The sequence below is a fragment of the Myodes glareolus genome, chromosome 3, assembly GCF_982192425.1.
Source record: "Myodes glareolus chromosome 3, mMyoGla1.1, whole genome shotgun sequence".
In the NCBI taxonomy this organism is placed as follows: Eukaryota; Metazoa; Chordata; class Mammalia; order Rodentia; family Cricetidae; genus Myodes; species Myodes glareolus.
The window spans coordinates 77,480,365-77,493,781 of record NC_142028.1 but is presented as its reverse complement, the minus strand read 5'-3'; the positions used below and the strand labels follow the sequence as shown (position 1 = coordinate 77,493,781).

The 13,417-nt window shown below is 39.9% G+C and overlaps 1 protein-coding gene across 1 annotated transcript in view; it reads right to left on the bottom strand.

Annotated features, from left to right (window-relative positions):
• Positions 1-13,417, bottom strand: part of Mast2 (microtubule associated serine/threonine kinase 2) — a 129,962-nt gene that overhangs the window by 24,262 nt on the left and 92,283 nt on the right. The window contains 2 exon segments of the mRNA XM_048443944.3: positions 2,889-2,909; positions 6,220-6,295. Coding sequence (XP_048299901.3) covers positions 2,889-2,909; positions 6,220-6,295 — 97 coding nt within the window.

Genomic DNA, 13,417 nt, shown 5'->3' with positions numbered 1-13,417 from the left:
AGAGTCTATGACTTTAAATGAGAGTATTAGTTATGGGTTATTTAGATAATTCAATAGGTAAAGGTGTTTGCCACAAAGTCTGACAACCTAAGATTGAACCCGGTACCCATATACTGGAAGAAGATCCTACAAGTTGCCCTCTGACCTCCATAATTTTATCCATGCACATGAGCACGCGCACACACACACACAGACACACACACATCCATTTAAACCTTTTTTTAAAAAAATTACATTTTAGCTTCTGTTGTGTGCATGAATGTCCATATGTGTGTGGGCACCTATATGACATAGCATGTTTGTGGAGGTAAGAGAAAAATGTGCAGGTATAGGTTCTCTGTTTTTACCATGTGGGGCTCAGCTATCAAATGGGTCATCAGGCTTGGCAACAAGCACCTACACTTGGTTGAATCATCTTGATGGTGCACAAAAAGATTGTTTTTTTTAAAGGCAGGTATGGCAGTGTACACATTTAATGCCAGCATCTAGGAGGCAGGAGAATTTCTGCAAGTTGAAGAACAGTTTGGTCTACACAGCAAGTTCTAGGCCAGCCTAGGTGATAAAGTGAGACTTTGTCTCAAAAACAACAAAACTTTTTTTTTAAAAAAAGGAATGTATATTACACGATTGGTGAGATGACTCACCTAGTAAAGATACTGGCCACCAAGCCTGATGACATGAGCTTGATTCCAGGAACCCATGATAAGGAGATAAGTACTGTTTTCTGACCTCCATTTGCACTCTATAGCATGCATGTGTGCATGTGCACCTGATAAAAAATGTAAATAGCATTAAAAAAGATTATTTTATGCCATATTCCACCATCCAGACAAATAATCACACATCCATGTTATAAAAGCTGCAGCTCAGATACCTGCTTAACTTTCCTCCATGACAGTAAAGCACAGAACTGTGGTTCCCTGTGTTGAGAGCATTAGGGGCATCCTTCTGAAAACAGAGGGAAGTCTTCCCCAAAGTCATAAACAGCCTATTCTTTCACAAGCTTATTGTTGCTCTTTGGAAAATATCCTACATGGGCTCTAGGGAGCCGGTAACTATTTGCTATTGATGGATATTCACTTTAGACTCAAACAGTGTCCACTTCAGTCAATCCACTGGCCTAGGGAATACCAAAGATCATTTACAAGGGGTGAACATATGAAAATCAAAAGATGACTCGTGGAGTTGGCGCTCTCCTTCTATTATGTGGGTGCCGAAGACTGAACTCATGCTGTCAGATTTGATAGAAGCACCATAATGTATTCCGCCATCTTGTCAGCCCTAAAATATTCTTTCTTTGGAGCTTGGTGGCATATCCTTCGTAAGTTGAAGCTAAATAAAAACATTTCTGCTACTATGCACTAGATATTTTTTAATTTTATTCATTTTTTATGTGTATAGATGTTTGCCTGTGTGTATGTCAGTGAACTATATTTGTGTGGTTTCCATGAAGACCAGAAGAGCAGAAGAGGGCTTCAGCTAACCTGGGCCTGGAATTACTGAGGTTGAGAGAAGCGTGTGGGTACTTCTAGATCTTCAGGAAGGGCAGCTAGTGCCGTTAACTACTAAGACATTCCTCCAGCCCCGATTCACAGAATTTTAAAACATTAACAGAGGATCTTTAGAAGTTAAGCTCCGATTACAATTTGCATAGATGTGTTTATTTGTTCTGTTATAGCAGGGGATAGATTAAAAAAGAGAAAAACAGGAAGAAATCTTGGCAGAGCTTTTCTTTTCTTTTTTCGACACAGGGTTTCTCTGTAGCTCTGGAGTCTGACCTGGAACTAGCTCTGTAGACCAGGCTGGCCTTGAACTCACAGAGATCCACCTGCCTCTGCCTCCTGAGTGATGGGATTAAAGGTGCGTGCCACTACCGCCCCAGTCAGTTTTTCTTTTTCAAGTATTCCTCCGAATTCTCACCAATATTATTTAACTTTTCTACCATGATTTGTAAAGGGAAAAGTTGGAGGTTCATGCCACATGCACAGGATTCAAATTTCATGCTACTCAGACAGACAGCTCATGGAAATTAGAATTCTGCTGGAACTCAGTCTCTGAGGCAAAACAGTGTCCAGAAAGGTGATATAAACATGATATTCTTCTTACTGCTTTGATGGGTTCTGGGTGGTCTATAAGAAAGCCAATCAAGTTCAGGAAAAAAAAAAAGAGATCGACAAAGATTTGTCAAGTATAACTCGGGGATAGATTTCCTGTGACCTTGTCATTTGGTTTTTCACAGGTGATTTTCAATCCTTTATTAGATTAGCAGTTCTCAACCTGTGAATTCCAACTCCTTTGGAAGTTGAAAAATACCCTTCATAGGGGTCACCTAAGACCACTGGAAACACAAATATCTACATTATGATTCTTAATAACAGTATCAAAATTACAATTATGAAGTAACAATGAAAATAATTTTATGGTTTGGGGTCATCACATGCAGAACTGTATTTAAGGGAAGGTTAAAAAACTACTGCTCTACAGAAAAAGGAAACCACTTGCAAGACAGCTTCTATTCTATATATACTAAAGAGCAGGGACCAAAGTCAGTATGAGATGTGACTACTGGATGTCTGCTTCCCCTGCTCATCTCACGGGAAGTCTGAGGAAGTAAGTGAGAGTGAAGGTGACTTGTCCCTAGGCTTGAAAGTTTGGAAATTGTTCAGCAAATTTTGCCTCCAACTATAAGCCTTCTGAGTCTTGAGTTCCAACAGGTAGCACTGAAATCCCATATGGCCTCTTTACCAGAAAGGCTTAATGTTCACAACCACATTCAGAAAAGAAATCATCACAACCAGTTCCCCCACCAAACACAGAAATCACAAGCTACACTGACTGGCCATGCACAGCAGTAACCCATACCATGATCCCATCATACCCATTATTACCTGTCTGCTCTGTGGCCATGGCTGTAGTGAAAAGATGTACACATGAGAACCAAAGGGAACCAATGTAAGCAATTCAACCCCCAGCATTTTGTATAGCTCGACAGAGACAAACCTTTTATTCAAGAATGTGTAGCAGTTTGAAGTAGAATTGTATGACTGATGGTCTATCCTTAGCATTAAATTAAATCTGCCTTTTCTGTGATGTGATACAAATCTGATCCTGAAGGGATCTTTACCCTCCTGGCTATTTTCTCCGTATGTTCTGAAAAAGAATTGCCTGGGGACTCACATTTCTTTACTATAACTCAAATGTCATAGTTCCTGGCCCAGACATGTTTGGGTCACTCTGGTTAATACCAGGCTTCAAAGCCCCTTGGCTGTTCTTATTTCAAGTCAAATTAAGCAGTTACAAGGGCATCAACAGTAACTGGCATTCCCTCTGTTTAAACAGTTGCTATACCTCATTCTCATGTCCAATTCAGTAGCTACTACTTCTTAACCCTCAGAGGGGCCTTATGCACCCACCCAGTGGGGACCCTTTTCTTTCATGCAGCATCATGTTCCTTCCATTTAAGGTATTTATTAGTTTATAATTTTGTGTTCCCTACCCTGTTTTTCAGAGTTGGGGACAGAGCTTCAACCCTAGTTTATAGCTGCACTCCTTTGATTCTTCATTTACTGTCTTATTTACAATTAATTCATCTGACCAATGAGCCCTAAGGGCTTATTATTTACCAGGAGGCAGTTTTCAAGACATTTAAGGCAACTCTAATTAAAAGATGATTTGATTATAGTTTAGGCAAGATACAAAACATACAAGGAAGAAAATACCACACACTGGAAAGCACTAAAGATGAAATGCAATAATTTGATAAAGAATGTTCAGACTGTGTGGTTAGAAAAGGTATCTCGCTGGACAGTGGTGGCACACGTCCTTAATCCCAGCATTAAGGAGACAGAAGCAGGTGGATCTGTGAGTTCAAAGCCAGCTCTGGTCTACAGAGCTAATTCCAGGACAGCTAGGACCAGACAGAGAAATCCTGTCTCGGAAAAAAGGAAAACAACAAACTAACAACAACAAACCCCCCCCCCAAAAAAAAAACAGGAAAAAAAAAAGAAATAAAAGGTCTCTCTAAGGAGGTAACATTTAAGATATGAATGACAAAAATGAGTCAATTAAATTAAGATGTAGGGGGACAAGTTCCTTATACCAGGACAAGTACACAAATTATGAAATAAGACTGAAGTTTCAAAAAAGCTGAGTCCATGTTCACTGCATTACCATGGAATAACTAAGCACCCAAAAAGCCTGGCTCAAAGTTAGTTCTCAGTAAATACTTACTGCATGAATAGGAAACAGTCCAATGTCGCCTACATGAATGTGGTAACAGGTCTTATTGTTTCAGCTCATACTTATATCACACACAGGGCACCCTTATTAGTTCAGCATATTCTTACAGTATAATCCTAACTGAAGCCTTGACTAAGCAGATGGAAATTATATGAAACATGTGAGTTCACAGAACCCACATGAGATTATTTCAGAGCAAGCCTTTAAGCCCCTCCTCCCCTGCGCTTTTCAGAATTCTAGGGAGGAATGGGATGCATTTCTTCTCAGTTGAAATGTGAACAGTAAATATTAGTCCTATAAATCTTTTATTTTTCTGCTTTATTTTTTAATGATTAAAAAATAATCATTTTATATGCATATTTATTTTATATGCATTGGTGTGAACTGTCATGTGGGTGCTGGTAATTAAATCCAGGTCCTCTGGAAAAGCAGTCAGTGCTCTTAACCACTAAGCCATCTGCCTCCCCAGTCCCCTGATTTATTTTTTGGTTTTATTATTTTAACTTTTTGGAACAGGATCTTACATAACTCAGGCTGTCTTCAAATTCAACCTGTTGCTAAGGATGATCTTCAAGTTCTAATTCTCTTGCTTCTACCTCCTAAATACTGGGATTACAGGTATGAGTCATTATATCTCATTTATGTGGTATTTTATGGATATTAAACAAGTCCTCTACCAACTGAGCTACAGCCTCAGTTCTTTGCTACACCTTTTAGGAAAGTAGTCTCCCTCCTCCATCAACACACCTGAGACAAGGTTTCTCTGTGTACCCCTGGCTACCCTGGAACTCAAATCTGTAGACTAGGCTAGCTTTGAACTCCTTCAGCAGATTCTCCTGCTTCAATCTCCTGAGTGCTAGGATTAAAGACATGCACCACTGCCTCCTGGCTGATGTGTGCTTGCCAAACGGCTGAGTCCTTGAACTATCAGCCATCAAAACTCCTTGCTTTTTGTCCTCATCCAAGATTATAATTATATTGTTCAAATTTTGATTTCAAAGTGACTGTGTGTTTGCAGAACAGAAAAAGATTTATTCTACACACTCCTAAAAACAAGGCACTGAGCCCTAAGAATATATTCCATATCATTCATTAAACCTTAATTGAATTAGCCTCAGATAGGTAAGAAAAATGTGCTCCGATCACAGGAAGAATCCAAAGTAGCATTCTTACCTTGTATCCCCATCTAGTTCCAAGAAGCTACAAGGACCTGACACACCTTTCTTCTCAGCTTTGTTGGTTTTTTTATTCTTTTTTCTTTAAATCAGGGCGTCATATGTAGCCCTGGCTGGCCTAGAACTCACTACACAGAGGATACAGGCTGCCTTATTTACAGTGATCTATCTTGTCTCTGCCTTCCAAATGTAAGGATTATAAAACTCAGCTTTGATCTGGAAGCTCAAGTGTAGGTACAGAAAGATTATAGGTTCACTTATCATCTGAGTTTGGAAGGATATGATACATCCCATTTCTCTCTTGTTTGCAAGTGATAGAGTATTGTCTTTGGCCTCTCCTAGCAACTCTAACAGCTTCACCCAATGTTAGACCACATTAAGTGGCCTCTGGAGAAGTCTAAGTTGACAGAGTCTCTTCAGACCTTTTGCTAAAACTCTGCATACACGTGGTTTCTTTTCAGAACGTATTCTAAGATTCTCTCTTAGCCAAAATTCAAATTTGTGGAATTTTTGTTTTAAATTAGGGGGTTTGTTTGCTTGTTTGGTTTTGAGTTGTTGTTGAGTTAAAAAATAATAAAGCTCCAGCTTTGGACATCAGGGCAGTTCTACTAGAAAGACCACTTCCCTGACTGGGCAGTGGTGGTGACGCCTTCAACTCCAGCACTCAGGAAGCAGGCAGTTATCTGAGTTCAAGACTAGCTTGCTCTATAGAACAAGTTCCAGGACAACCAGGACTACACAGAGAAACAAACAAAACAAAAAAGCAGCACATATACCAATCAGAGGAGGTTCTCAAGCAACTTACCTACGGGCAGGAACAAAGGAAAAGTGAGCAGGAGCATTTGGAGAGAAATTTCGGGGGCTGTCCAAGGGACTGTTACCTGTGGTGGAAAAAGAAAAAGTACCCCCTGTGAGGCTTGCTTTGTGGGTGAGAGGTGAGGGTGGGGTGTAACTGGTGTAATTTTCAGATAAGAAACCTTCCTCTTGTATTAAGTTAGTATATCTAATTATTTTCTCATCATCAGTTTATGACTCTTTATAAAAGCTTGATGGGCCAGAGATTTTTCTCTCTTGCTCTCAAGATCCCTTGACAACCTCTATCTCTCTGACACCCATTCTAGATGTAGCAGCAATTTATATACTTCCTGCCCTCCCAGGAAAAGGTTAATTTACAGTATTTCAAAAGCTTAAATATCTTTGTAAAGACAAAAGGATGCCTAATCTAAATGTTACTTGCACATATATCTTTGAACACTGCATCCAAGAGGCTAAACAGAAATGTACACACTTTAAGGGAAAACATACGTACTCTGGAAGGAATTTGGGATAGAAACACACCATAAAATGTCTTGTAAATCCAAATGCTGAGGTCTGAAAAGCATGGTCAACCTTCTCAATTACCATTTACTCAATTAGTTTTCATGTGGACCTGTTAACTTCATAACTAATAAACTCAGAATAAAGTGATGTGTTTTCATTTTATGCTAGTACTGGCATTTTGAGACAGAAGTCCAGGTTGTCTTTGAACTCTCAGTCCTTTTGAATCATCCCAGGATTTACTCACAACTTGACATTTTGATTTTTGAAGTGAAGTGTATGTGTCTTACTAAGATACCTAAAATGGCCTAAAACTCTTGAGCTTCAGTGATCCTCCTGCCATAGCCTTCCAAGTAGCTGATACTATGGGCTAATGAGTCAGGTAAGGTAAGCAAATGTCAGAGGATCCCAAGAAATAAAGAGAATCTAACCATATTACAAATCCATAAAGCACCAGGTGGTGGTGGTGCATACCTTTAATCTCAGCACTTGGGAGGCAAAGACAGTTGGATCTCTGGGTTTGAGGTCAGCCTGGTTACAGTGTGTTTCCAGACAGCCAAGGCTTTGATGGTGAAACCCTGTCTTGAAATCACCTCTCTGCCCAAAGAATCAAAACCAAACAAACCCACCAACCCCCCACCAAAAAACAACAACAACAACAAAAACCCCAAACAAAACAAATGCATAAAGGAATGTCATTGAAGGAGTGGAAGAAAAACTGTTGACATAAGAAATTTTAGAAATGGAATTTGTAAGACTAAAGGCAAAAGGAACAACAAAGGAAATGTTCTGAATTTCAGTGACAAAAGTTGTTTCCTACAGGAAACAGATGAACAATTCTGGCATTACTATGTATGTGTACTGTAAATGAATAATTAAATATATGGATGGCAGATGGTAGGAGCTAGGTTTCTCATTGTTGGAATGGAAATCTATAGATCAGCAAAGACAGCAAATAGGAGTGATCCATCATATCATAGAGGATTAGAGTTGGAAATATCAGGAAGAACTCATGTGTCGAATAAATACAGATGTCTGCTTAGGACTACTTACAGATGTGCACACAGGTCAGTGCACAGAACAAAGCTATATCCAACCCGTCAGCTAAGAATGCCTAAAAGAAAGACGACACTGATAGCAAAGCTGTCACTCAGGTCTTGGTATACTACCCTCCCCTCTAAAAAGAATTTAAGTTTCTTGAAGAAATAGCTGATTCTAAAACTGAGATAAGAAACACAGATGAGGCTGGAGAGATGGCTCAGTGGCTAAGAGCACTGGTTGCTCTTTCGGAGGTCCTGAGTTCAATTCCCAGCAACCACATGGTGGCTCACAACCATCTGTAATGAGATCTGGTGCCCTCCTCTGGCGTGCGGGCATACATGAAGGCAGAATGTTGTATACATAATAAATAAATAAATCTTTAAAAAAAAAAGAAAGAAACACAGATGAGAAGGGAGTATTAGAAGGCAAGGAAGTCACAAATCAACTACAAAGTGAAATCAGAAACAAAACAGCACTAATGGGAGTGTTTCGTAGGAGAACAGGAACCAAATGAAGGGACTTCTTTTCAATGGCCATAGGTAGAACAACTTAAACAGATACAAATAGGATTCAGACTAAAAGATGAATACCTACTAGTCCATACTGCTCAAATAAATTTCAAAATGAGATAAAAAGTATACAGACAACTTAAATAACACTAACAACCAATTTCACCCAAAACATAGAATATCACAATACAACAGTAGAATATACAATCTTTTCAATGACAGAAAAATATCAGTCTTAACTAAGTTTCTTTTTTATTTTTAGATTTATTTATAATAAATATATAAATATAATAAATATATATTATATATAATAAATATAATAAATATGTAAAAGATGTAGTGCTCCTACATCTTGCAGGCAACAGGAAGTCAACTGACAGTTCTCGACTGCAGAAGAGACCTCAAAGCCCTCCCCCACAGTGATAACATGTCCTCCAACAAGGCCATATCCACTCCAACAAAGCCACACCTCCTAATAGCGCCACTACTCCCTGTGAGATTATGAAGGCCAATTACATTCAAACCACCACAATTATATTCAGAGCCATAATAAAACGCAATATATTTAAAGGATTCAAATGCTATTATTTTTTTTTTTTGCTCACAATGAAATTTATAATGTTGGGGTTTGTTTGTTTGTTTGTTTGTTTGTTTGTTTGTTTGAGACAGGGTTTCTCTGTAGCTTAGCTTTGGAGCCTGTCCTGGAACTAGCTCTTGTAGACCAGGCTGGCCTCGAACTCACAAAGATCCACCTGCCTTTGCCTCCCGAGTACTAGGATTAAAGGCATGCGCCACCACCGCCCAGCTGAAATTTATAATGTTAAGTTAGTAAAACAAACAATAAGAATTCTTTGGAATTTGTTTTTAATTAATATATGAGAGGCTATAGTGTGTATATTGTGAGTGTATGGGAGGTCTGTGAAAGTTTTTAGAAAAAAAAAGGCTTTTGTAAAGCAAGGAGATATAATGATGGGTTTCTTACAGCCTGGTAGTCTAGGACTTTATAAACATGCCCTCCAATGATCCAAACCTGGGCCTGTGCTGCTGCTGGGGCCCAAATTGGGGTTCATGGCTCTGAGGCAGCTGCAGTTTCTGTTGATATCCCAGGCTCCTGATACCACTGAAGGACAAGAGAATGGAGCTGCACAGAGCTGGCCCCAATCCTCACTGGCTGAAGCACTCAGGTGAAAGCATCCTGCACCTCACCTGGGCACCACAATAGAGCTGACCCTGTTTGCAGAGCACGGGTGAGTTGGCCCTGACAGTGTGAGAAGGGAAGGGTAGGTCGCACTTCTCTTGTCTGTCATGTGGTGACAAGGGTGAAGGAGATGTCCTTCTCCCCTTGTCCATTGACACCTGCAGGAGGTGGGGGGACCAGACTCAACTCCTCACCAGCTGCAGCGCTCGGGAGAATGGGATGGGCCCGTGCCTCAACTGGGCAGCACATTAGAGCTGACCCTGTAGACAGGAGCACTGGTGAACCAACCATGACGGTATGAGAGAGGCATAGCTGGTACCTTCTCCTTCATCTGTGATGTGGTGGTGGGGGCAAGGGAAAGATGCCCTCCCTCCCCTCTTGCCCCTACTGCCTCTAGGTGTTGAGGGAGTTGACCCTCCCTTTTACTAGCAGTAACACTTGTCTTTCACTTCATGAGGACAGGACAGCATAGTTGATCCTGTTAATGGGGGTTGGGGGTGACCCACAGGTAAGCCAGTTGGAGAAGATGAGCATGGGAAATCTGGCCCCACCTCTCAAATGCCATATGGTGGCATGGGTAGGGGAGAGATGGAGATGGCTCCCTCCCTGCACCTCTACAGTAAAGGCAGGTGGGAGAGCTGGCCCTGAAGTTACAAGAATGGGAGATCTGTCCCTGTCCCTCACCAGCTGCAATACTCGGGAGAGTGGCTCCTGTAACTTGCCTAGGCAACACAGTAGAGCTGGCCCTGAAGGAGTAGGTGTGGAAGAGTCAACCCTGAGGGCATGAAAGCAGAAGAACTGGTTCCACCCCTTGCTCACCACTCCAAGGGGTGAACTAGCCAGGGCAGTGCTGGAGAGCTCACCCTGGTGGTGAAGGGGGGTGGGGAGGATGGCCAATCCTGCAAATAACCAGACCCAGAAACAAGGTTATAAGTTGACCTACCCCAGCATCCACCCCATCTATATGATCTGTTGAAGCAAGGGAATGGGCTGGTTCCACAGGGTCAAAGCTGCAGGATCTCCAGGACACAGAGCAAAAACAGGATATCCAATATGAGTTCCAGTGAGGACCCAGTATTGATAGTCCAACAGAAACCAAAGGCCTCAAACCAGACCAACAACTCTTGGCAACGAACTCTTGAATGTAAAGATACACGGATAGCAGGGTTTACTGAGTGGCTCACTTATTATGTCACAATACTGCTGTGGGACAGTGCTCGCAGTCAACATACTACAGCTTCCATGATGAAATATTTCCTTCTTATTTCTTCTTTTCTCTTAAATTTTATTTTGTGGGGAGGTTGCAAGGTCAGAGGGCAGATACAAAAGGATGGGAATGATATGAAAGACACAAAGTAAAAAGAAAGTTTAATAAAAATTTGATAAATTTAAAAAATATTTAAAATTATCTCTTTTACAACTCTGCCTGTTACAGTAGTTATTCTTTAATCCCCTTTACCTTTGGCAACCAGGAGGTTCCTTTCTGTTCCTAAGGAATGCCTGTTCTGGACATGTCATGGAAACAGAATTATGTAAGAAGTGACCTTTTGTGTTCTAGTTTGTTCATTTTTTCAATTTTATGTAAAAAGCGACAACCTTTATGCAAAATGGTTCTATAAACTTATACTCCCACTACCAGGACAATATCTGCCTGCCTGCCCCCCCCACCCTTAGCTGTCTGTCTGTCTGTCTGTCTCTCTCTCTCTCTCTCACACACACACACACACACACACACACACATACACACACACCACACACACATATACATCCTTGATCACTTATTAAGTCATTATTGGTGGTCACAGAGGAAAATAACCTTATAACTTTATTTTTAATTTCACAATTACTAATGAAATTAATGCACATTTTTATAGATGACTTTAGCTATTTTTCAACCATGCTATTTACAAGAGTTCTAGTGCCCTTTGCCATGCATGTCATAATTACCTTCTATTTCATGGCTTATCTTTTCATTCTCTTTGGAGTTTGTTGTTGTTGCTTTTTAAATTTCTTTTTAAGACAGGGATTCTCTCTGTAGCTCTTGGGTATCTTTTAATAACTAGAAATTCTTAATTTTCAAGTAGTCAAATTACTTTACAAGTAACTTCTGTCATAAATCAAGTGTCTATGTGGACTCTAGAAAAAAAAGAGTCCTGAATCTCTTCTTCTTAATACTGGTTCCTTGTGTCAATTAATGGCATCTTTACCCATTAATTACCTAAGCAGGAAATATGGAAGCGCTGCACACAGTTGATCTGGCCACTTACATTTTCTGTGTTCATGTATTTCTCCATTGCTAATAACCTCTTAGACCTTGACAATGGTAACGGCCACTTCACCGGTCTTCCAATTGCCAGCTGTGACCCTCCTTTTAGTAACTTTGAAATTTTTTTTTTTAACTTTAAGGACTTTGGATCCCTTGGAACTAGAGCTACAGATGGTTCTAAGTTACCTTGTGGGTGCTAGGAATCAAGCCCAGATCTTCGGAAAAGCAACCAGTGCTCTTATCCACTTAGCCACGACCCAACCCCAATTTTGATTTTTTTTAATCAAATAATTATATACAAATGGCAAAAGGTAGTGCAAGGTGAAAAGAAGCAACAGCTCTGCTTTAACAAGAAAAAAAATTACGCATGTATGTGCATACATCCCCAGTGGCCACAAGAGGGCACTGGATCCTCTGGAACTGGAATTAGGGGCATTTGTGATGTGAGTCAGTCAGCATGGGTGGTAAGATCTGAACTCCAGTTCACAATGATTAAACAGCAATGGCTTTTAACCCATCTCTCCAAGGCCCCAAAATCTTTTTTCTACTGTGGTAAATGCTCACTTTAAGAATATTGTGGCCCTAATTTTTCTAGACTTTTATCTACATTCCTATTAAATCTATTTTCTATATTGTTCTAGAAAGAAATTTAAGTATGTAAACTTTAAACTTTTAGATTAAGAAACTTTGGAAAATTTCATAAACTCTCCTTCCAGGAAAATGACGGAGTTATATGTCTAAAACTGGCAATATAACTTTAGGAGACTTACAGACTTCATTAAAAATGTTCACAGTCCACAGATCTTAGGTAAAAGAAATAAATGCCACAGATATTAATATCCTAACTCTTTATACAACTTAGTAGCCCTCCCATGACTTATTGTTTACTGTCTTCACCAAATTCAATTAGCACTTTATAATCTGGAAAGACACACCATGAAGGATGCACATTTAATTTCTTAAATACAGCATCCTATTTGATACTTACAGATCTGTTGCCTCTGCTTGCGCTAACTCTGCAAACATCTTATTACATGACTATCTTAGAAGGTATCACCTTGATTTTTGATAGTATGTTTACTATAGCCCTAAACATTTCAGGTTGAACCTTGGCTATCAGCTGTGGCAGCTTCCTCTGCAGTTCTTTCATACAGCCCTTATGACACTGGACCTAAATATCTTGCTAGTTTTCCATTTCCTTCCAGGCATTCTCCCTCCTTTGTCATAAAAATACCCAGGTCTGAAATTATGCCATCAGAAACTACTCCTTGCTGAAGTCACCTAAGTGTACAGTACATACACCTTTTCACATACCTTTAACTGTAAATACTTTTACTCCTGAATTCCTAACATTCTCTTTATCATGACTTTTGACAAGTGATTCCAATGTCCTCATAGATAATCTCTCAGTATCCCAGCCAAAGGGAATTTCTAGGGAATGCCACACAATGAGGCTGACCAGTCGTGAATCTTTGTCCTCTGGAAGAGCAGCAAGTGTTCTTAACCACTAAGCCATCTCTGCAGTCCCATTTTTTCTCATTTTTAATTCATTTAACAGATAACAATATGTTCAAAACAATGACAACGATGGTAAACATTGGCTGTCACTTGATAAGATACAGAATTAATTTATAATGCAAGCCTTCTATGCATGCTTTTGAGGGATTGACTA